We start from the raw sequence: 24,578 nt of genomic DNA, 5'->3' as shown, positions 1-24,578 counted from the left end.
GCGCACCACTGGCGGCACGCTCCCGCCCCCACTCAGCAGCGGGGACTCCGATGCACGGGGCCGGTGGCTCCGATTGCCGCCTGACACCCGCGATCGCTCCCCGCTGAGAGAGAAGGACGGTCGGATGTTGTAAACACAGCCGACCGTCCTTCTCCCTGCAATGATCACAGAGTGCCTGTGATCCTTCTATATAGGAACACATGTCTCTATGGTCATTTCACAAGCCCCTCCTCCATACAGTTAGAAACACTCCCCCTAGGCTTACATTTAACCCCTTGTCATTATTACAGTAACAGTGAATATTTTTAGCACTGATTACTGTAGTAATGTCACTGGTCCCCCCAAAAAGTGTCCAAAATGTCAGTCAAGGGTCCGATTAGGGGTCATCTGTCACTGATTGACACAGGGCTCCTGTGTTCTTGTTATTTCGGAACACAGGAGCCCTGTTTCCATCCACCAAGTCTGACCCCCCAAACAGTTAGAATCACCCTCTAGGTACACATTTAACCCTTTGATCGCCCCTGGTGTTAACCCCTTCCCTGCCAGTGTCATTATTAAAGTAACAGTGAATATTTTTAGCACTGATTACTGTAGTAATGTCACTGGTACCCCCAAAAGTGTCAGAAATGTCAGTTAGGGGTCCGATCTGTCCGCCGCAATGTCGCAGTCCCGCTAAAAATCGCAGATCGCTGCCATTACTAGTAAAAAAATAAAAATGACAGAAATCTTCCCCGTAGTTTGTAAACGCGATAATTTTTGCGGAAACCAATCAAAATACGCTTATTGGTAATTTTTTTTTACCAAAAATATGTAGCAGAAAACTAATTGGCCTAAAATTTAAAAAAAATTTGATTTCTAAATTTTTTTTTTTTTGCGAATGTTATATAGCAGAATGTGAAAAATATTATTATTATTATTATTATTATTATTAATAATTTTTTTTTTTTTTTTTTTGAATTGTCGCTCTTTTTTTGTTTGTAGCGCAAAAAAATAAAAATCGCACAGGTTGATCAAATACCACCAAAAGAAAGCTCATATTTGTGGGGAAAAAAGACGTCAATTTTATTTGGGTACAGTGTCGCACGACCGCGCAATTGTCAGTTAAAATAATGCAGTGGCGTATCACAAAAAATGCCTGGTCATTAAAGGGAAAATCCTATGTGGTCAAACTATGGGCCCTCCAGTTGTTCAGGAACTACAATTCCCATCATGTTGTGAATGTCAGAGTATTACAAAGCCTCGTGGGAGGTGTAGTTCTGCAACAACTGGAGGGCCGTAGTTTGAGGATTCCCTGATTTAACGCTCTCTCTGTGATGGATGAGTATTGTAGTCACATGTGACCTTCTGTCTGTCTGTCCGTCCTGCAGGCTGAGGGAGCTGTGTGTCAAGCTAATGTTCCTCCACCCTGTGGACTACGGGAAGAAAGCGGAGGAGGTTCTATGGAGGAAAGTCTATTATGAGGGTTATCCAGCTCATCAAAACCAACAAGAAGGTGAGTGCACAGCCTGGGGAGTCGGAGTTCTGGGTTCTGTGCCAGCTGATTTCACCTGTTTTCACAGGCTGTATGCATATATGGGGTGGGCTTTAAAGCTGAGCTGTCACACACATGTGTCCACAGGGAATGGCTTTTCTGTATAGGAGCATGCTCGCTGCAAGTTCTCAACACAGTAAATAAGCGGTCCCTGGCTGCTCCCATTGCGTACTTGCGATCTGGAACTTCTGGTCATGTGACCGCCATGATGGCCAATCCTGGTGGTCACAAAGATTTGAAAGGCCACATCCGCCTCCTTGCATTTAGATCCTCTTAAGTGGGCGGCAGTAGCAGTGTTGGGGTTAAAGTGAGCTAATTGGGTAGGGAACATTTTCAGTGTAATGTATAAAACACGGGCATATGGGACCTGCAAGTATCCTTGGTAATCCTTTACTTGTTTCTGTATACAAGGAAGCCCCCAGATCCTGGGATTATATATGACTTTTTTACTTGACATGGTGCTTAGCCCCACCCTGCGTTGTAAAGCCCACCCACCGACCACTCTTCAGCACTCTCCTTCCTGTACCCCGGTCATTCTTTTGGGGCCATTTCTGTAAGATACCCAATGCTTCCTAGTATAGAGGAACATCTTACCCCCTCCTATGATGCACTGCTCTGTCATGGCAGCCAATCCCTAGGCCGAGCACTATGGCAAGTTGGAGGGGGTGACCACCCCTCTGACCCCTCAACTAGCAAATTCTGGACATTTTGGATGTGGATGCAACAGAAGAAGCAGCAGCAGGCGAGTGCTGGAGAGGTGGGTATCAAATGGTCAGCTTTACACAGACATTGGACCAGATGGCTGGGTGTATTTTATCTCGAAGACTCTTGTAAAAAGCAATTCCAAAATGTTTTTTTTTTTTTTTTTTTTTACTACAGGGGGGCATTAAAAAAATAAATAAAAACACTACACCCCTATCTGCACTATCACCTGCTTACTGGAGCTGTTTCTGCAGTACCCCTTTTTCACCACAAGATGTCCCCAGTGTTTCAGTTTGAATGAAAACTGCAAAACTGAGGAAAATCAGTGTGCAGAGTGTCAAACCCCCCCCCCCCCCCCCCCCCCCCGTCATTCCCTTAGCATAGTACCCCGCATCAGAAGTCTGGGCCAGGCGAGGGTCTGGACTTGGGCATCTGGCAGATAGTTTTGCTGTTGATAGATTGGTTGGTATATTGTTGTTTATATGGCTTTTATTCCTCTAATCCTTATTGATCTTCCCACAGCACATCCACAGCCGGAGTGCTCTAGAATGCGCCTACCGCACTCACCTGATTGCCGGGGTGGGCTTCTACCAACATCTCCTCCTCTACATCCAGTCCCACTACCAGCTGGAGCTGCAGTGCTGCATCGACTGGACCCACGTCACCGACCCTCTGATTGGTCAGTCATCCCCCACACATACATATGCACACACACATATTTATTTATTTAAATATATATATATATACGCAGACACATACACAGACAAACACACATGCATGCTCACACATACAGACCCACACACACACACACACACATACATACACATGCACAGACACACACATGCATACACATGCACGCACATACAGACACACGCGCATGCACGCACAGACACGCGCATGCACGCACAGACACACGCGCATGCACGCACAGACACACGCGCATGCACGCACAGACACACGCGCATGCACGCACAGACACACGCGCATGCACGCACAGACACACGCGCATGCACGCACAGACACACGCGCATGCACACAGAGACACACGCGCATGCACACAGAGACACACGCGCATGCACACAGAGACACACGCGCATGCACACAGAGACACACGCGCATGCACACAGAGACACACGCGCATGCACACAGAGACACACGCGCATTCACACACAGACACACACGCATTCACACACATGCACAGGCACACACACTATCCTTCCAGTCTGTATTTCTGTATATGTGGAGGGAACATTTGCGTTAAAGTGGGTGTGTGGTGGGTTTTGTATTTTTGTTTCTTTATTATGGGTAGCTGTAACAAAGTTTTTTTAAATATGGAAAAATTGCAAATTATTATTTCGTATTTTCATATGGAGCCGGTAGGGGGGGGGTTCTTTGCTGTTTTAACATTTTCTCTAGGCTTCCCTAGACGGACTGCCCTGTTAACAGTTTACAGAGCTCAGTAGCTTAACTGCAAATTTACACAAAAGTGAATGATTCAGAGCAGTCAGTGACTTCGCTGATGAATGACGGCCCAGTCAGTGACCACCTGCATGAAATGATGCAACAGCTGCTTCAGTGATCCTGGAGTCCCTTCCCATGTATTAAAGATAAACTCAAGGCAAACTGTTGAATCCACAGTTGAAATACATAAATGGCAGCTCTTTTACCTGCTAAAATATTTATATTTATGTCCATCCAGTCCTGAGATTCCTGAGATTGTTTGACAAGGCGGAGACCTTCTATTTTTCTGCGTCATATAGGTCTGGCCTCAGCCTGTGACTGGACAGTGAAAGGAGAAGCAGCAGACGGATGAGCACTGCTCTGTCACTCTGCTCTCTCTTACTATCGGCATGTCCCCTTTGTTAGCACATGAGCACTACAACATTGTGCTGCTTTTTCCTTTTCCAGTCTGAGCTCTGCAGGTTTGCAATAGGGTGACACCAAGTCAAATGCAGGTACATATTTATATAGAATGTGGGAGGGTTTGCTTTAATGCTATGTCTGCTTTATTTCCCTTTTAGGGAACAAGAAACCCGTGTCTGCTTCTGCTAAGGAGATGGATTGGGCCCAGATGGCATGCCACCGATGTCTGGTCTACCTGGGAGACCTGGGTATGTTTCTTCCTGCAGCCTCCATAGCTGTAATCTTCCTATTTTTATTTATTTATTACAGGTATTTATATTCTATACGCTCACATCAGTCCCTGTCCTCAAGGAGATTGCAGTCTACGGTCCGTTCCTTACACATATATTGTACTTTCACATCTGTCCCTGTCCTCAAGGAGATTGCAGTCTACGGTCCCATCCTTACACATATATTGTACTTTCACATCAGTCCCTGTCCTCAAGGAGATTGCAGTCTACGGTCCCTTCCTTACACATATACTGTACATCCACCTATTAGGGCCAGTTTAGACTGGAACCTTCTATGGGGCATAGTGGTGGGGGGCCCACATGGCAGCCAATCATCTAACTTCAGTTTGTTCAATTAAGCTTTGACAATAAAACCTGGAAGCTGATTGATTTTCTATGCAGAGCTGCACCATGCAATTGTAAACACCCCTCCCCCCCCCCCCCCCCGGTTTATATCACAGAATTCTGCTCCATCCTCTCTTAGGCGTTGATGTCCGTTTTCCATAATTTATACTGACTTCTTTTTTTTTTTTTTGTCTCTGCAGCTCGCTATCAGAATGAACTGGCCCTTGTGAACACAGAGAAATTAGCGGAGAGGTTCTACTATCAGGCGCTGACTGTCGTCCCACAGATGGGTGAGTTGTTTCTGGGTTTGAGGTGTTAAGGGGCTCTATTCTTGGGTTGTGTACTAAAAATTATTAAGTCTTCTCACTTAATGCCTGCCGGTATCTCCCCTCATTGTCACCATGTGAGGAAAGGATTGCCGGTAACCAGCAAGGGTGATGGGGGCCCCATCAGTGCAGCCTCCTCAGTGTTTCATCAGTGCGGCCTCCTCTGTGTTTCTTCAGTGCGGCCTCCTCTGTGTTTCATCAGTGCGGCCTCCTCTGTGTTTCATCAGTGCGGCCTCCTCTGTGTTTCATCAGTGCGGCCTCCTCGGTGTTTCATCAGTGCGGCCTTCCTCGGTGTTTCATCAGTGCGGCCTTCCTCGGTGTTTCATCAGTGCGGCCTTCCTCAGTGTTTCATCAGCGCAGCCTCCTCAGTGTTTCATCAGCGCAGCCTCCTCAGTGTTTCATCAGCGCAGCCTCCTCAGTGTTTCATCAGCGCAGCCTCCTCAGTGTTTCATCAGCGCAGCCTCCTCAGTGTTTCATCAGCGCAGCCTCCTCAGTGTTTCATCAGCGCAGCCTCCTCAGTGTTTCATCAGCGCAGCCTCCTCAGTGTTTCATCAGCGCAGCCTCCTCAGTGTTTCATTAGCGCAGCCCTCCTCAGTGTTTCATTAGCGCAGCCCTCCTCAGTGTTTCATCAGCGCAGCCCTCCTCAGTGTTTTATCAGCGCAGCCCTCCTCAGTGTTTTATCAGCGCAGCCCTCCTCAGTGTTTTATCAGCGCAGCCCTCCTCAGTGTTTTATCAGCGCAGCCCTCCTCAGTGTTTTATCAGCGCAGCCCTCCTCAGTGTTTTATCAGCGCAGCCCTCCTCAGTGTTTTATCAGCGCAGCCCTCCTCAGTGTTTTATCAGCGCAGCCCTCCTCAGTGTTTATCAGCGCAGCCCTCCTCAGTGTTTATCAGCGCAGCCCTCCTCAGTGTTTATCAGCGCAGCCCTCCTCAGTGTTTATCAGCGCAGCCCTGATCAGTGTTCATCAGCGCAGCCCTGATCAGTGTTCATCAGCGCAGTCTCCTCTCATCAGTGCAGCCCTGATCAGTGTTCATCAATGCTGAAAGTTGAATATTGGCCTGGGCTGGAAGGGGGACAAAGTGCCCAGTATTGAAGGGTAATACACATCTGACAAAATACACTGAATAATCGCCAACACAAAGCATTTCCACGGGTTTATTGTCATCTGAAGGGTTAATGAAGTCACATAGCTGCCTGGATAACGTGTTGTGATCTTCTTCATCACAGGAATGCCATTTAACCAGCTCGGCACGTTGGCGGGGAGCAAATACTACCATGTAGAGGCCACTTACTGCTACCTGCGCTGGTGAGTGACATCACAGCCTGGGCGTGGCCTCAGGCTGTATATCTGAGCATGCTCTGTAAAGGTATTGTATTGTTGGGGTTATTTGGGGGGACACCTCAGTCTTCTTATTACCGGTACAATTTTTCTACCAGACCTGTTAAGAAAAACGGTGGTGCAATATAATGTAGGCCTGTTCTGCTTTGTTGTTCAATATTAATCAGATATTGGACTGAAACTGTGCTAAAGCAGCCTGTAATGTGGATGTCATTCACACAGGGGGAGATTTACTAAAACTGCAGAGTGCAAAATCTGGTGCAGCCGTGGATGGCAGCCAATCAGCTTTTAACCTCAGCTTGTTCAATTACGCTTTGACAATAAAACCTGGAAGCTGATTGGTTTCTTTGCAGAGCTGCACCAGATTTTGCACTCTTCTGGTTTAGTAAATCAACCCCCTCTGTGTCTTTAAGCCCAACTCTATAAAAAAAAAAAAAAAAAGTGTTTTTGTTTAGGGGAGAGCCTTATACTCATCTGATCCTCCGTTCCTCCGGCAAACGGTGCTCCCCCCACAATCCAGATGTGGATTGTTCCTGGCGTCCTCACATCTAGAGCAGGGCTATAGGGCTCTGGGCTTAATGACATCAGGAATAGCCCACTAGAGTGCAGAGGGTGTAGGAGCTGCAAGGACTGGTCTTGTGCAGGGAGGATCAGGTAAGTCATCTTTCCTTCGCAACAAGTGGAAATTAACCCTTGCTGTGCTGGCACAGCCCCACTGCACTGGAAGACTTTTCTGCCTGGAGTTTAGCTTTCACCTGTTATGGATTGCCCCATGCAGATATATTGCAGTGGGGTGGCCCTCCGGCACAAAATCACATACGTGATTTCGTGCACTGGGTCTGGGTCACGCGTGCGCACCGCCAGTGACCCGCTCCCACTGTGATTGGACACAGTGGGAACCAATCTGTGGGACGAGCCTGATCGTTCTCAGGAGAGGCACAAAGCAAGGTCTGTAAAGACATGGATGAGTGAGTTTGGAGTGGAGGAACTTGACTGACCTGCACAGAGTCCTGACCTCAACCCGATAGAACACCTTTGGGATGAATTAGAGAGGAGACTGCGATGCAGACCTTCCCATCCACATCGGTGCCTGACCTCACAAATGCTTCTGGAAGAATGGTCAAACATTCCCATAGACACTCCTAAACCTTGTGGACGGCCTTCCCAGAAGAGTTGAAGCTGTTATAGCTGCAAAGGGTGGGCCAACTCAATATTGAACCCTACAGACTAAGACTGGGATGCCATTAAAGTTCATGTGTGAGTAAAGGCAGGCGTCCCAATACTTTTGGTAATATAGTGTATGTGAATAGATAGTGAGAGATTTTATATATATATATATATATATATATATATATATATATATATATATATTTTTTTTTTTATATATAATTATAATAATCTTTTTTTTTTTTACATAATAAATATATATATATATATATATATATATATATATATATATATTATATAATATAAAATTAGTTATCGACCAATATCGTTTTTTTAATACCGATATTTTGGTCATCAGATATCAGTATATGCCGATATTTTCGGACATGTAAAAAAATGTTTTTTTTTTTTTTTTTCTAAAGGTACTCCTTGTGGAGGGATTCAGGGGTCTAAAAGACCCCAAACCCCTCCTAGGCACTGAAAAGCATTCAAAACGCCAAGTTTGGCTGTTTTGAATGCTGTCAGTTTTTTTTAATTCAGCACCGAGTACCTGGAAGGGATGTCATGACATCACTTCTGGGTTTTTTTTACATGGAGACCAGCGCATGCGCACTTGCGGCAGGAATACCGGCTTTCATGGGGACACACCTTCATGCTACACCGGGTCTTCTGTTCGGCGGTGGAGGTAGGATGCCCGGGTCTCCCGGTGGGACGCTCCTTGTAATGACAGCCGAGTGGCTTCTCAGCTGCATCTGTTGTCATTACAAGTCAGCTGACCGTCGGCTATGGACGCCGGTGCTGGGGTGAGGCCTCTAGCTGCAGGCATGACTCCGGTACAAGCACTTTCCGAAAATATTGGTAACCTCAGGGGCCGATTCCGATATATCGGGGAAAGTGCATATCGGCCACCGATAATAGGTCAGTCTCTAATATAAATAAATAAATATAAATTATATATATTAGAGATCGTCCTATTATCGGCAACACTGATATATCCGGTGGTGCAAAAAAAAAAAAAAAAAAATATATATATATATATATATATATATATATATATATATATATATATATATATATATATTAGTGTATGTGTGTGCATATGTGTGTGTATATATATATATATATATATATATATATATATATATATATATATATATATATATATATATAAAATATAATATAATTTTTTGTAGTTTAATGTATTTATGAATTGTTGTCAGTATCCAGTCGGAAGTCTCGTTTGAAGGCGCCTATGGGAATCTGAAGAGACTGTATGACAAGGCAGCCAAAATGTTTCATCAGCTGAAGAAGATTGAGAATCGCAAGTTGTCACCCAGCAGGAAGAGGTGAGAAGGAACGCCGATCGATGTATGACCACAGGAAAACATGAAAATAAAAATGTTATTAACGAATTACCTGCATATCAGCTGTGTGTGTTCTGTTTACTAGATTTTAGTCTTGAAGCTCAGGATAATTAATGGTTAAAGCAGATGAAAATCCAGTCACCAAATTCTCATATCCTCATTTTACATGTTCATATCATTTCATGCTTTTCAAATGTTCAGCTCTCGTTAATATTATCCCTGGTGATCCTGCCATGAAGGTCCTTGTCCAGGCACTTCCTGTAAGAGGGTGACAACACTCAATCCATGTCTCCCAGTTGTGCTTCTGGGTTGTCACTCTGTCACACGGGCTTCTGAAAGGAACAAGCAGCTGTTCTATCACACATTACACAGGCATTGGTCACTATTGTCACCTTCAGCATACCCACTCTGAGAAATGTCATGCAGCGATCGCTGGACTGACCTCACTGATTCAGAGGTTCTCTTCATAATTGTTCTCCATCTTTAATTTTCAGATGTAAGGACATAAAACGCTTGCTGGTCAGCTTCATGTATCTGCAGAGACTACTACAGCCAAAGAGCAGGTCAGTGACCCCCCCCCCATGTGTCAAAGGTCAGTGACCCCCTATGTGTCAAAGGTCAGTGACCCCCTATGTGTCAAAGGTCAGTGACCCCCTATGTGTCAAAGGTCAGTGACCCCCTATGTGTCAAAGGTCAGTGACCCCCCCCTCATGTGTCAAAGGTCAGTGACCCTCCTCATGTGACAAGGGTCAGGTAACCCCTCCATGTGTCAAATGTCAGTGACCCCCCCCCCCCCCCCATGTGTCAAATGTCAGTGACCCCCCCCCCATGTGTCAAATGTCAGTGACCCCCCCCCCCCATGTATCAGATGTCAGTGACCCCCCCCCCCCCATGTGTCAAATGTCAGTGACCCCCCCCCCCCCTCATGTCAAAGGTCAGTGACCCCCCCCCCCCCCCCCCCTCAGTAAACCCGCTTGTGTTAAAGGGACACCTACACTGATAATGAAGGTGTGGATTTAACCCCTTGCTGACCGCCCCACATACATATACGGCTCCTCTGTACAGAATCGCATACAGGTACGTGATTCTGTACTTCCCGGTCCTGGGCGCGCACTGCTGGCGACTAATCACAGTGAGATCCAGTCAGCAGGTCTAGCACCCGCCGATCGTTACCGAGAGAGGCAGAATGGCGGTCCGCCTATGTAAACAAGGCAGATGGCGTTCTGTTAGTAGGGAAGAAGGAGATCCTGTGTTTCTGCGCAGCAGGAACACAAATCTGTCTTTCCACAGTACAAGCCTTCCCCCTACAGTTAGTAAGCACTCCCTAGGGACACATTTAACCCTTTGATCGCCCCTGATGTTAACCCCCCTTCTCAGCCAGTGTCATCAATACAGTGACAGTGCATGTTTTTAGCAGTGATCACTGTATTAGTGTCACTGATCTCCAGAAAAGTGTCAGTTAATGTCCGGTTAATTAAATGAATGCCTGTCAGTCCAAACCGGTTCTTTCTCTGTCTTGTAGCTCGGTGGATTCGGAGCTGACCTCTCTGTGCCAGTCTGTTCTGGAGGATTACAACCTGTGCATGTTCTACCTACCGTCATCCCAGAACCTGAGCTCCGCCAGTGAGGACGAGGAGGAGTATGAAGGAGGATACTCCTTCCTGCCAGACCTGCTGGTCTTTAGGATGGTGGTGATCTGCCTGATGAGCGTTCACAGCCTGAAGAGGGCAGGTGAGGTCTCTGAGGTTGATGGAAGTCGTTTTTGGTTCTTTTTGACCCAGGCGGTCCTCCAGCTGTTAGGGAACTACAAGTCCCATGAGGCATTGCAAGGCTGACAGTTACAAGCATCAGACTCCCACAGGCAGAGGCATGATGGGACTTGTAGTTCCGCAACAGCTGGCGGGCGGCCAGTTTGACACCTAATCTCACCATTATCTGACCTTGTTCACACTGGGCATACTACAGTCTGATTTTACCTGCATGGGGTTGCAGAGGTATTCCATGCATCTCTGTGTAGGCATCTCATTTGGGACGCAGCGGCTGCACGGAGACAGACTCTGCTCCCTTTTTAACATCGGTGCAGGTCCTGAATGCAGACAATTAGGTTAATTTACTAAAATTGGAGAGTGCAAAATTTGCAGCTCTGCATAGAAACCAAGCTTCAGTTTGTTCAATTAAGAAAAATAACACTGAAAGTGTTGGTCTCCTCTTAGGAAAGGGGGGGGGGGGGTTTTAAAGGCAATAATTACTGAAAAATAGCAATAGATAAAATGTAAATTGTTTATTGTTGTAATAAAAAATGTCAACCCATGTCATTGATTAACAGATATGAAGGCACCATGACCAGGCGTGGAAAACCACAACAGGTCATGGATCACAAAGGTCACAATATATACAGACAACCAATGTAATACATTTGAAACATGAATTGTAAGGAAACAAGGGATATATACCCCTCCCGCACCGGGGATAAAAATCCCAGGCGAGGGAGAATGTTCAATCCAACGCGTTTCGAATAGTTTATTGAACTTTTAAGTTCCAATCTTCATCAGGGATATACGAACTGGTGGTCCCTTTATTTTCCTACCTAAAAAGACAGAAAAAATGACCAACAAACAAACGCATAGAAATGGTTGTTAAAGAAACAATTTAGGTACATGAATGCGTCACCAAACTCCCACCCCCGGACATGAATATTGGAAATGTAGGCACATATGCATGGAAAGATACCCACCAAATCCTCTTTATAACAACTAAGTAACTTCAGTTGCTATGAAGATTCAAGCCTCTACGGAAGGTAATATACTGTGATTGTTGACCCAAGGAGGAACCGGAGCGGCTCATAGGCTGTCCCGGATGTTGCGTTGGCACAGAGAGTCTGCCCACGGGGGTATATACCGGCAAGAGTACCCCTTAACATGTGGTGCCTAAAAACGGAAATAATAGAAGTATGATAGGGTAATTGGCGCTGCCAATGGTTTTTTTAAAAATGTGTGTGTGTGTGTATATATATATAATATATATATATATATATATATATATATACATATACACAGGGGAATGGTATATCTAACAAATGCAAAACCAATGTATAAAAAATGTGATAACGATGGTGTAAATAAAGGTCCTTATATATACCCAATGGTTTCAATGTAATGCCACAGTATGTAATCTAATCAACAAAGGATATATTTATATCATAAATGAGTAAATAAGACAACATAAATAAATAAAATGTGTGCAGTGCCAATAAATATATTTCAACCGGTGGAAAATAAGTGAATCTAAAAATAAATAAATAATTAACATGACTGGTGTAATAAATAATTTAAACACTAGGTGGCAGTATTGATAAAAAATGTAAAGTGTGGATATCCAAGTAAAAATTAGTTGTTATGTGATAAAATGTGCCAAGTGGTATGTTAATATCAAAAAAACAGTCAATACTAAAAAAGTGAGATAGTGGATATCCAGGTGAAAAATCTATATATAAAATAAATACTGAAAATTAAATATCGTGCCAAGTGAAGGTAAAATAGTTTGAAATCTATAAAAACACTTATAAAAATTCCAAGAATAAATATACACAGATAATTAAATAGTCCATAATAAAAGTGAAAGAAGTCCACAAATATTGATCAATATAATGATCCTCCAAAGTGGTGCAATGATAATGTAGATAAAAGTGCCAAAGAAGGTTTTCATGGATGGAGGGGGTGCTTCCCAGTGATGGATCAGGTTGTGGGTGTCGGGTGAGGGAATTTCCGTGCTCCCCTTCCTATATAGCCCGCACTCACCAGAGAGCGGCACCCCTACAGGGGTAACCAGCGTTGGATTTAATGGGGTGTTCCCCGAAAAAACTGCGGTGAGCCTCTCCGCTCCTTCTGGGATCAAATGCACTTCCTCCTTCCAGTAATCAGATAATTAGGCAAGCGATGTAGTATGGGATCTTGGGCAGCACTCCAGAGTGTTATCAATGATGTCCGAGATTATATGGATAGAAAACACTAATATAGTGATGTACTGCACCCCCTCCATCCATGAAAACCTTCTTTGGCACTTTATAGCACATTATCATTGCACCACTTTGGAGGATCATTATATTGATCAATATTTGTGGACTTCTTTCACTTTTATTATGGACTATTTAATTATCTGTGTATATTTATTCTTGGAATTTTTATAAGTGTTTTTATAGATTTCAAACTATTTTACCTTCACTTGGCACGATATTTAATTTTCAGTATTTATTTTATATATAGATTTTTCACCTGGATATCCACTATCTCACTTTTTTAGTATTGACTGTTTTTTTGATATTAACATACCACTTGGCACATTTTATCACATTACAACTAATTTTTACTTGGATATCCACACTTTACATTTTTTATCAATACTGCCACCTAGTGTTTAAATTATTTATTACACCAGTCACGTTAATTATTTATTTATTTTTAGATTCACTTATTTTCCACCGGTTGAAATATATTTATTGGCACTGCACACATTTTATTTATTTATGTTGTCTTATTTACTCATTTATGATATAAATATATCCTTTGTGGATTAGATTACATACTGTGGCATTACATTGAAACCATTGGGTATATATAAGGACCTTTATTTACACCATCGTTATCACATTTTTTATACATTGGTTTTGCATTTGTTAGATATACCATTCCCCTGTGTGTGTGTATATATATATATATATATATATAATATATATATATATATACACACACACATTTTTAAAAAAAACATTGGCAGCGCCAATTACCCTATCATACTTCTATCATTTTTGATATAGTTTTGCACTATATTTTTGGGGTAGGCTGCAGCCAATCCAATAATCAGATCCATTTGCGCGGAATTTTTCTTTCATTAAAAACGGAAATAAACATAACATGTATAGTGGTATATAAGCCAATATAATCAACTAGGCAAAGCTACAGGTTTTAAAAGCAAAAAACAGGGGTTTTAATCAAAACGATTCAGCCATCAAGACAAAATGCCTGGCTGGGGCTGAGAAAAAATACCCAAGGGCTCAGAGCTCAAAAAATGTATGTATAGATGTTACTTACAATCATAAAAGTTGAAGTCCCCAATATGGCCAGGCCAAATTCAGGCTGATCCCGAGGGAGATCCGTGATGGCTCCAAGTAAAATACCACGTGTATGTTGAACCCCTAGCTCCCTCCTGCAATGTGGAGGAGCGTGGGGATATGGCACCAACTGTGGGTCTTGGCGTCCTCTGTTTAAGGAGTCAAGCGTGGTACAAGACCACGCCCTCCTTACACTCCCGCGGGTTCGCGCTACCCGGAAGTAGCTGCGTTCCGCGCATGGACCGGAAGTGACGTCACCATCAACATCCGGTCTTCAAGAAGAGGAGCACAAAGGACTAACGGCCACTGACACTGAATAGAACCAATGCGCAGCGTGGCAGAACTGAATCGAGCCACGCTAGGCAATGTACTATGACCCCCCACTGGTAGAATATCCAAGTGCAGGGGCCTACATGTGCCGGACTGGAGGGGCAGAGAAAAACCACCAAACAAAACAAAAATTATTCCTCTATTTGGTAAAAAAACAAGCAAAAAAATGTATATGATGGGATATAAATAATTGTTATAATTCTAATCCAAAAGGCACCAAATGCCACCCACCCTAACCTAATGGCTGATAGAAAAAAAGGGGGGGGATGTAATAACACAATGGTGCCTACAAAGAAAAAAGGAGGCTTGTATCTCAAGAGGAAGGGGGGAAAAAAAGAGAAAAAAAAAAAAAGGGGGGGGAATGAAAACCCCCAAGCCATGCCAAAGAGTGCCTGCCATAATCAAAAATATCCATAATCCATGGATTGAGAATGCATGCCCAAATATAACAACCAAAACAATTACAAAATACACAAAATATAATGAGCAAGAAACAAAAATTGTGCAAACAATTATTGCAAAAAATTTTTTATGTTAACTACACCAAAAAATTCCGCCCTGTTGTTCAAAATACATATCTGATGGTGAGACATAAAAATACCGAAAAAAAAAAAAGAGGGAGAAAAAAAAAAAAAAAGTGGGGGGGACACTAGGAGGGATTTAGTCGGTCTTGCCAGAGCTAAACCCTTGCAAAAAGGGTCTAAAACTCTCTGACTCATTTAAGCCTGGTCGCTTGGTGGCATCGAGAATCTGGATCCAACGTGCCTCCCTCTGGAGTAATTGCTTGTTCCAATCCCCGCCCCTTGGTGGAATGTGAATGCGGTCCAAGACGGTGAAGTTAACTCTGGGCATGCGGTATTGGTGGTCCCAAGCCACATGTCTGCCTAGGGGCAGATAGAGGTTGCCGATACGCATGCCTGCCAGGTGTTTGTTGGCACGAGCCTGAAACTCTTGCTTCGTCTTCCCGACCATAGAATGAACCGCATTCACACTCCACCAAGTAGACCACCCCCCTGGTCTTGCAGTTCGCAAAATGGCGCAGTCTATGGCTGTCACCATTAGGGAGGATGAAGGAAAGTCTCCTCTGCACATAAGGGCAGAGGGAGCAAGAACCACAGGGGAAGGTACCCCACTTACGACAGGGGTCGCGTCTGCGGTCCCCTTTGAATTCACTCTGGACCAATTTCTGGCCGATAGATCCAGCTCTTCTATAGGTCACGGACGGTTTCTGGGAAACAAATTTGGATAGCATTGAGTCATCTGTCAAGATGTCCCAATGTTTAGTAAGGACTCTGACTATAGTTTCATGCTCTTTGGAATAGCGTGTGATCACTCTAACTGTGTGATCCACACGCCGTTTTCCTGACTTGAAAATTGGATCCCTACGTTCCAAGTCTTTGACCTTATTAAATGCTTTTCTTAAGCACGACTTGCTGTAGCCTCTGGCCAGAAAGCGCTCGGTCAAGCTGTCAGCCTCCACCCGGAAGTCGTCAAAGGTCGAACAGTTCCGTCTAGCCCTGAGGAACTGGCTGTAGGGAATCGACCTCTTGAGCGACTCCAGGTGGAAGCTGCCAGCATGCAGAACGCTATTGCCAGCTGTCTTTTTCCGAAATAATTTGCTGAGTAGTTGGCCATCCTCCCCTTTATATATTGTCACGTCCAAAAAATCAATCTGTCTCTCATCGGCCACCATGGTGAAAAACAAATTGAAGACGTTCCGATTGAGACACTCCAAAAAGGTCTCCAAAAGATCCAGGGAGCCATCCCAGATGAGGAAAACGTTGTCTATGTACCTCTGCCATATGAGTATATGGCAGGTGTACATAGACAAGGCCCCGTCTGAGAAGACCACTCGCTCCCACTCCCCCAGGTACAGGTTGGCATATGTGGGGGCACAGCAGGTCCCCATAGCCACACCCTGCACCTGGAGGTAGTGGGAGCCCTGGAAAACAAAAGTGTTATTGTGGAGGATGAAGTCCAGCATGGAAAGGACAAACTGGTCGAAGGCCCAGTTGTCCATACCCTTCGATTTCATGGGATGATGGCAATTCTATGTCACTGATCATCTGGGACCAACTTTTTTGTCTCAGTTTGTTCAATTAAGCTTTGATAATAAAAGCTGGAAGCTGATTGGTTTCTATTCAGAGCTGCACCAGATTTTGCACTCTCCAATTTTAGTAAATCAACCCCCATTGTGCGTTGGGGGCCCTGCACCTGGGGGCAACGTCTGTGTCCTTGCAGTTGCTGGGTCCCAATTGACATCAATGGGGGACTGCCTGAACGGAACACCCGTGCATCCCTATGTAGGTAAACATGGCCGTCCACAGGCGGACACACCCAGAGTGAACAAAGCCTTATCCTAATGATTGTCCTCATTTTCATGCCTTTGCCCCTCTGATCTCTCCAGATTCCAAGCAGTACAGCGCTGCCATAGCATTCACCCTGGCCCTCTTCTCCCACTTGGTCAACCATGTGAATATAAGACTGCAGAGCGAGTTGGAGGAAAGCTCCACCCCCGCCTTCAAGAACGACAATCCAGGTGAGTGATCATTCTAGGTCATTGCTCGAGTTTTAATCCCCATTCACACCTCGGCGTTTTGTTGCTGGAAAAAAAAAATCAGTTATTCTCTATGGAGACGGTTCACTTCTCCACTCCAATCACCTGAATAATGAACCGTAAAATACAAATACATAAATATTCTTCATAATTATAATGAATAAATATAATAACCCCTAACCTAATCCTAACCCTAGTATTAACCCCTAATCCTCATATTAACTTCTAATCCTAATCTTTATCTCAACCCCTTACCCTAATGTTAACCCCTAATCCTAATATTAACTGCTAATCCTAAATCCTAATCTTTATCCCAACCCCTTACCCTAATGTTAACCCCTAATCCTAACCCTAATATTAACCCCTAATCCTAACCCTAATAGTGACCTCTAATTCTAGTCCAAACTCCTAATCCTAACCCTGATATTAACTGCTAATCCTAACACTTCTCTCAACCCCTTACGCTAATATTAACCCCTAATAATAACACCTAAACCTTAACCTAATAGTAACCTTCAATCCTAATCCAAACCCCTACTCCTAAACCCTTATCCCAACCCCTAACCCTAATAATACCCCTATAACACCTAATCCTAACCCTAATATTAACTGCTAATCCCAAACCATAATCCTAACCCTAATAACTGCTAATTCTAATCCTTATCCCAACCCCTAACCCTAATATTAGCCCCTAATAATACCTAATCCTAACCCTAATAGTAATCTAATCCTAACCCTAATAGTAATCTAATCCTAACCCTAATAGTAATCTAATCCTAACCCCAATAGTAATCTAATCCTAACCCTAATAGTAATCTAATCCTAACCCTAATAGTAATCTAATCCTAACCCCAATAGTAATCTAATCCTAACCCTAATAGTAATCTAATCCTAACCCTAATAGTAATCTAATCCTAACCCTAATAGTAATCTAATCCTAACCCTAATAGTAATCTAATCCTAACCCTAATAGTAATCTAATCCTAACCCTAATTTTAACTGCTAATCCTAAACCCTAACCCCAACCTCTTACCCTAATATTAACACCTAGCCCTAATAGTGACCTCTAATTCTAATCCTAACCCTGATATTAACTGCTGATCCCAACTCTTATCTCAACCCCTTACCCTAATATTAACCCCCAATAATAACAGCTAATCCTAACCCTAATAGTAACCTCTAATCCTAACCGTAATAACTGCTAATCCTAACCCTTATCCCAACCCCTAACCCTAATATTAACCCTAATCCAAACCTCTAATCCTTACCCCTTATTCCAACCTCTAACCCTAATATTAACCGCTAATAACACCTAATTCTAACCCTAATAGTAACCTCTAATCCTAACCCTAATCACTGCTAATCCTTACCTTATCTCAACCCCTAACCCGAATATTAACCCCTAATAATACCTAACCATAATAGTAACTGCTAATCCCAAACCCTAATAGTACCCTCTAATCCTAATCCAAACTCCTAATCCTTATCCCAACCTCTAACCCTTATATTAACCTCTAAACCTCACCTCAAAACCTCACCCTAATATTACCTTCTAACCCTAATCCCAACCCCTAACTCTAACCTAACTAAATAAATCAAAAGTAAACAATAAAACAAATAATCCCTTACCATAACCCCTAATCTCTTACAAAAAAAATGAATGAATAAGAATTGATAAATGTGGAAGAAAGCCCTGAAATTGCCTAAACATTCAGTAATAAATGATGTAAGGGATATTTTTCTTTATTTGCTGATAAAAATGGCAAAGCTCAAAAATGCTTTACAAATGCCCCCAAAAAAGATAAAAACGACAATTGGATTGTGAATATTTTGGGTTGTTGTGGAAATAAGGATTGGTGATAAAGCTCCTTTTTCCCATAATTCTTCCAGGAGTGAATTTCCCTTCCTAGGGGGAGATTTCCTCTCACTTCCTGTTGTCTCCCTCAGTATGAGGTGTATGTAAAGATGTTTGTAACTCAGAGACGCCTGTATAGAAACTTGAGCCAAAACCCATTTCTAATGTATTAATAAGGCAGGGAAGGGATAGTGCCTCTGTGTGTGTCCAATTTTAGAGTTGTCATCAAAAAAGGTGTCCCCTTTTGGGAGATTTTCCCTCTCTTCGTGCTTTGGTGGCAACTGTAAAAATGTAGATTTTTCTATCTTGTCCAGTTAGCAATCAAAGGGGATGGAAAGTGAGAGCGAATCTCCCAAACGGTGACACTGATATCAATAAAAACTAGACGTAAATCCTAGGTCGTCTTTACTTTTATACTATACTGAGAATAAAAAGTCTGGAATTCCCCGAAATTTGCTCTTTTGCATGTACCAGATGACCCGGAATCCAGGGAGGTCACAGATGTGATAGAGAAAGAGCCGGAGATAAACCAGGTCAACAAGCAGCCGCGATCCAAACCCAGAGCCAAGAAGAATCACAAGTTTTCCCGCCTCTCCCGCCTACGTAGGCGGCGTCACGCGCGGAAGGCAGACGAGAGCGACCTGAGCGAGGGGTTTGATTCAGACTCCAGCCGCGGCTCGGCCAAAGGAAGCGACAACTCCGACAGCGCTTCGGAAAAGAGCGATGAGGAGGCCGCCTTTGACATAGAATCCGATTCGGATATGAACAGTCAGGAGTCACGCTCTGATTTGGAAGATATGGAGGATGACCACGGTGATGAACGCAAGAGTCCAAAGGAGCCTAAGGAAGCAGCCAAAGCCTGTGAGGAAAAGTCAGTGAGCCCGGCCAAAACTGAGGTTCAGGAGACCCCGGTAACCTGTCCCGGGCCCACCACCAGCGAGGCGAGTATAGCCAGCAACCTCCAAGCCATGTCCACCCAGATGTTTCAGACCAAACGTTGCTTTCGCCTGGCGCCAACCTTCACCAACGTCTTTGTGAAACCTTCCTCTGAGCCTGCGGCCTACAGCGCCAAAGAACAAGTTCCACTGGTGAATGGAGATGTGGAGAAACTGAAGTCTGCAGAGCAAGGTAGAGATTAATGTTTATAATGTACCTGTATGTGGAATGTCCATTCGTAACCATTCAGATCCATACATAAGGGATTATGCACACATTCTTATAGCCGCCGCCTCCTCTTCCACCTCCTCTTCCACCTCCCACCTCCTCCTCCTCCTCCTCCTCTTCCACCTCCTCTTCCACCTCCTCCTCCTCCTCCACCTTCCTCCCCCTCCTCCCTCTTCTTTCTTCTTTTCATTCCTTCCTCCTCTTCTCCTTCCTTCCTCCTCTTCTCCTTCCTTCCTTCCTCCTCTTCTCCTTCCTTCCTTCCTCCTCTTCTCCTTCCTTCCTTCCTCCTCTTCTCCTTCCTTCCTTCCTCCTCTTCTCCTTCCTTCCTTCCTTCCTTCCTTCCTCCTCTTCTCCTTCCTTCCTTCCTCCTCTTCTCCTTCCTTCCTTCCTCCTCTTCTCCTTCCTTCCTCCTCTTCTCCTTCCTTCCTCCTCTTCTCCTTCCTTCCTTCCTTCCTCCTCTTCTCCTTCCTTCCTTCCTCCTCTTCTCCTTCCTTCCTTCTTCCTCTTCTCCTTCCTTCCTCCTCTTTTCTCCTTCCTTCTCCTTCTTCCTCTTCCCCCTTCCTTCTTCCTCTTCCTCCTTCCTCTTCCTCTTCCTCCTTCCTCTTCCTCCCCCTTCTCCTTCTTCCTCCCCCTTCTCTTTCTTCCTCTTCTTCCACTATTGTATTCTGACAGCGAAGGTTTCCCATTGTTTCTCTCAGAATACAATGATCACTGTTGATGGCTATAGTCTCACAATAATCACACAAGAAAAAGCTGACTTCAGTATAACCAGCCTGTCCATATACGGATCCTACTGAACCAGACACATTTCCATCCATCTTTGGTCGGCCTCAATCTCAGAAATGGATGGACTGTTTGTAGTTCATCTCCAAATGGACTCGGAGATCACAGCAGAGTGACGTCATTGTAAATGTTTCATCTTTGACCTCTTTAGCACACATTGGTGTCCTGATTCATACTGGTTTGTCTCCGTTCTTATTATAGGGGACATCTCTGACTCGGAGGAGAGTATTGTGAGCAGTAAGTCCTGTCACACTGAGAGGACCCTTCAGGAGAAGTTGGAAGTCATTACCGCCGAGGGGCTTCTGGCCTCTGTCAAGATCTTCCTGGACTGGCTGAGGACCAACCCAGACATCATCATCATGTGTGCACAGGTAGATATAACCCAGACTTCATCATCATCATCATGTGTGCACAGGTAGGCATAACCCAGACATCATCATCATCATCATCATCATCATCATGTGTGCACAGGTAGATATAACCCAGACTTCATCATCATCATCATCATGTGTGCACAGGTAGACATAACTCTGTGTACACCGAGTGACTCCGATGTGCCAGGAGACTCTGATTTGTTCACACTGGCTGAGAATCATTAGGCCACCAAAGGCGGCCAATCATTGGGGAAACCATCTATAAAAGACAAGTTGGGTTCTTCCATGAGATCAGCGGTCTTGTTGATCAAGTTTTCAACTGGACCATCCTGATCTCAATATAAGAAATGAACAACAAGGGGGCCGTCTCGTGTGTAACGTCTCGTGTGTAACGTCTCGTGTGTAACGTCTCGTGTGTAACGTCTCGTGTGTAACGTCTCGTGTGTAACGTCTCGTGTGTAACGTCTCGTGTGTAACGTCTCGTGTGTAACGTCTCGTGTACAACGTCTCACGTATAACGTCTCGTGTATAACGTCTCATATAGGGCAATTTACCTGAACTTCCTTTAACCTGATTTAGTTGAATATACATGTGTAGCGTAATGTCTTCTAAGAGGACCTCAACAACATGGTGGCCAATGGGCCCAGGGTCATTCTGCATTTTGATCCCATCGGCCTAGGGTCATTCTGCAATGGATCCAATGGGCCTAGGGTCATTCCGCAATGGATCCCAAGGGCCTAGGGTCATTCTGCAATGGATCCCATGGGCCTAGGGTCATTCTGCAATGGACCCCATAAGCCTAGGGTCATTCTGCAATGGACCCCATGGGCCTAGGGTCATTCTGCAATGGACCCCATGGGCCTAGGGTCATCCTGCAATGGATCCCATGGGCCTAGGGTCATTCTGCAATGCATCCAATGGGCCTAGGGTCATTCTGCAATGGACCCCATGGGCCTAGGGTCATTCTGCAATGGACCCCATGGGCCTAGGGTCATTCTGCAATGGGCCTAGGGTCATTCTGCAATGGACCCCATGGGCCTAGGGTCATTCTGCAATGGACCCCATGGGCCTAGGGTCATTCCGCAATGGATCCCATGGGCCTAGGGTCATTCCGCAATGGATCCCATGGGCCTAGGGTCATTCCGCAATGGATCCCATGGGCCTAGGGTCATTCCGCAATGGATCCCATGGGCCTAGGGTCATTCCGCAATGGATCCCATGGGCCTAGGGTCATTCCGCAATGGATCCCAAGGGCCTAGGGTCATTCCGCAATGGTTCCCAAGGGCCTAGGATCATTCCGCAATGGATCCCAAGGGCCTAGGGTCATTCCGCAATGGATCCCAAGGGCCTAGTGTCATTCCGCAATGGATCCCAAGGGCCTAGGATCATTCCGCAATGGATCCCAAGGGCCTAGGATCATTCTGCAATGGATCCCATGGGCCCAGTTCACAGAGGAGAACCAGGTCAGCTCTGAAAATCGCCCTTATTAGCGAATAAAATCTATAAAACGGCACAAAGCTGATTGGTGGCTTAGATATCCCAATAAGTGACAGATCCTCTTTGGCTGCCGGTTACGGTTTTTGTTTTAACCCTTTCATTTCCTTCCGCAGAGCTCGCAGAGTTTGTGGAACCGATTATCTGTGCTTTTAAACCTCTTACCATCGGCATCCAAGATCCAGGAATCCGGTAAGGTAACAGCCCCTCTAACATACAGACCCCCCCCATACAGAAAGTGTCTGTGTTGCCTGTAACAGCCAATCAGATTCCAGCAGCCTTGTTTGGCGCAGGGTAGAAAGCAAAAAAAAAAAAAGAAATATCTGATGGCTGTTGCCAACACGGCTTCTTTTTATGACTGAGGTCCTCTGTTTCATATTATTGGATAGCGAACGTGAGTGACTCCATCTTGATTCCAGGCTGTGTGTTGTCTCCCTCTCTCAGGAATCGCCCTGTGCAGCGAGGTCCAGAACTTACTGCAGGGATGTGAGCAGGCAGACCTGTGCACCCACCTGCTGCTCCCGGAGGACGCCGCACTGAGGAACCTTCCTCCGCTGAAGGCTGCACACCGCAAGTTCAACTTTGAGAAGGAGAGGCCGGATCTCACCATTCTGGAGGAGGTACAGGAAAGTCCTCATCCAATAAGAGTTGTTCACAAATTTGGGGGTCCGCTACTGAAAAATACTGGTTATTAAAATGTATTTAAAGAAGTACAGCCTCAGCTAGTTTGGCTGTACATCTCCTATGGATCGTTCGTTCCATATGACTCGTTTTCAGCAGGCAGCGAGCTGAAGTCCGCTGTCTGCTGACATCACAGAGCCAATCCAGGCTCGGGCAAGATCAGTCATGGAGTCAGGATCCGCCCACATGCCTAGAGCACCATCCAGCTCAGCCCCTCAGTGAGCCACTGAGAGCCTTGGCCGGCCACTCCCACCCACTCCACAGACCAGCGCTACAGTGAGCGAGGAGGGGGCAGCTCTCTGCTCGGGGAGCTGTCGGAACCGAGCAATCAGCGGCTTCAGATCGCACGGTTGTTTCCTTAGAGTTATTGCTTTGCTCAATGGGGTTCTGCCGCTGATGTTGCATAGCTATACAAATTCTTTTACACAGACTTTATGCACTTATTTCTTATAGACTTTGCTGTTAGGAGTTATTGGGGTATAATTTAGGGGTCGGGAACCTTTTTGGCTGAGAGAGCCATGAACACCACATATTTTCAAATGTAATTCCGTGAGAGCCATACACTATATTTCAGGGGTGGGGAACCTTTATTTAATATTCATATTCATGGGCCGCAGCTATACAGTGAGTAGATGGGAGCCGTGTGAAAGTGCCTAGAGTCCGGTCGGGAAGAGAGCAGAGCAGGCAGGTATGCAATGAGGCCGGAGTGGAGAAGCGCCTGCAGGCCTGCGAGTGATGGAGGTGAGTATAGGCCCTGAGAAAATGGCGGCCAGCCCCTGAAGGCCCCAGAAGTGGATGTGAGAGGCAGCTCTCGCGGGTCCCCGGGTGTCAGAGGCAGTACTGTATTTTTACCTAGGCAGACAATGCCCAGGCCTAGGGCAGCACTTTGCTGGGGGCAGCTAAAAATCCGCCCCCTCCTCCACCTGAGACTCTATTGGCCACTGGTTGCTAGAGCCACCTCTCTCTTACCCCCTCCTCTCTCTCTCACCCCCCCCCGTCCTCTCTCTCTCTCTAACCCCCCCGTCCTCTCTCTCTCACCCCTTCTCTCTCTCTCCTCTCACCCCTCTCTCTCTCACCCCCTCTCTCTCTCTCTCTCTCTCTCTTTCACCCCCCCCTCTCTATCTCTTTCACCCCCCCCTCTCTATCTCTTTCACCCCCCCCTCTCTATCTCTTTCACCCCCCCCTCTCTATCTCTTTCACCCCCCCTCTCTCTATCTCTTTCACCCCCCTCTCTATCTCTTTCACCCCCCTCTCTCTCTCTTTCACCCCCCCTCTCTATCTCTTTCACCCCCCCCCCTCTCTATCTCTTTCACCCCCCCCTCTCTATCTC

General features: G+C 45.2%; 2 protein-coding genes across 2 annotated transcripts in view; one reads left to right on the top strand and one right to left on the bottom strand.

Annotated features, from left to right (window-relative positions):
- LOC309543141 (uncharacterized protein) overlaps positions 1 to 24,578 on the bottom strand; it is a gene marked incomplete at its 3' end in the record, with an annotated part of 1,180,881 nt that overhangs the window by 952,317 nt on the left and 203,986 nt on the right. The gene's annotated exons all lie outside the window — the stretch shown is intronic.
- SMG5 (SMG5 nonsense mediated mRNA decay factor) overlaps positions 1 to 24,578 on the top strand; it is a 41,467-nt gene that overhangs the window by 4,433 nt on the left and 12,456 nt on the right. Inside the window, 14 exon segments of the mRNA XM_082242526.1 lie at positions 1,368 to 1,461; positions 1,463 to 1,492; positions 2,756 to 2,912; positions 4,255 to 4,344; positions 4,911 to 5,000; positions 6,261 to 6,339; positions 8,760 to 8,885; positions 9,398 to 9,466; positions 10,426 to 10,634; positions 16,748 to 16,879; positions 19,227 to 19,880; positions 20,901 to 21,070; positions 22,684 to 22,759; positions 23,012 to 23,187. Of these exon segments, the coding sequence (XP_082098652.1) occupies positions 1,393 to 1,461; positions 1,463 to 1,492; positions 2,756 to 2,912; positions 4,255 to 4,344; positions 4,911 to 5,000; positions 6,261 to 6,339; positions 8,760 to 8,885; positions 9,398 to 9,466; positions 10,426 to 10,634; positions 16,748 to 16,879; positions 19,227 to 19,880; positions 20,901 to 21,070; positions 22,684 to 22,759; positions 23,012 to 23,187 (2,127 nt within the window). The 5' untranslated portion in view covers positions 1,368 to 1,392.

The sequence above is a fragment of the Pelophylax lessonae genome (genome assembly GCF_965119305.1).
Source record: "Pelophylax lessonae genome assembly, chromosome: 13".
Taxonomy (NCBI): Eukaryota; Metazoa; Chordata; class Amphibia; order Anura; family Ranidae; genus Pelophylax; species Pelophylax lessonae.
This window is presented reverse-complemented; position numbering and strand designations above follow the sequence as displayed.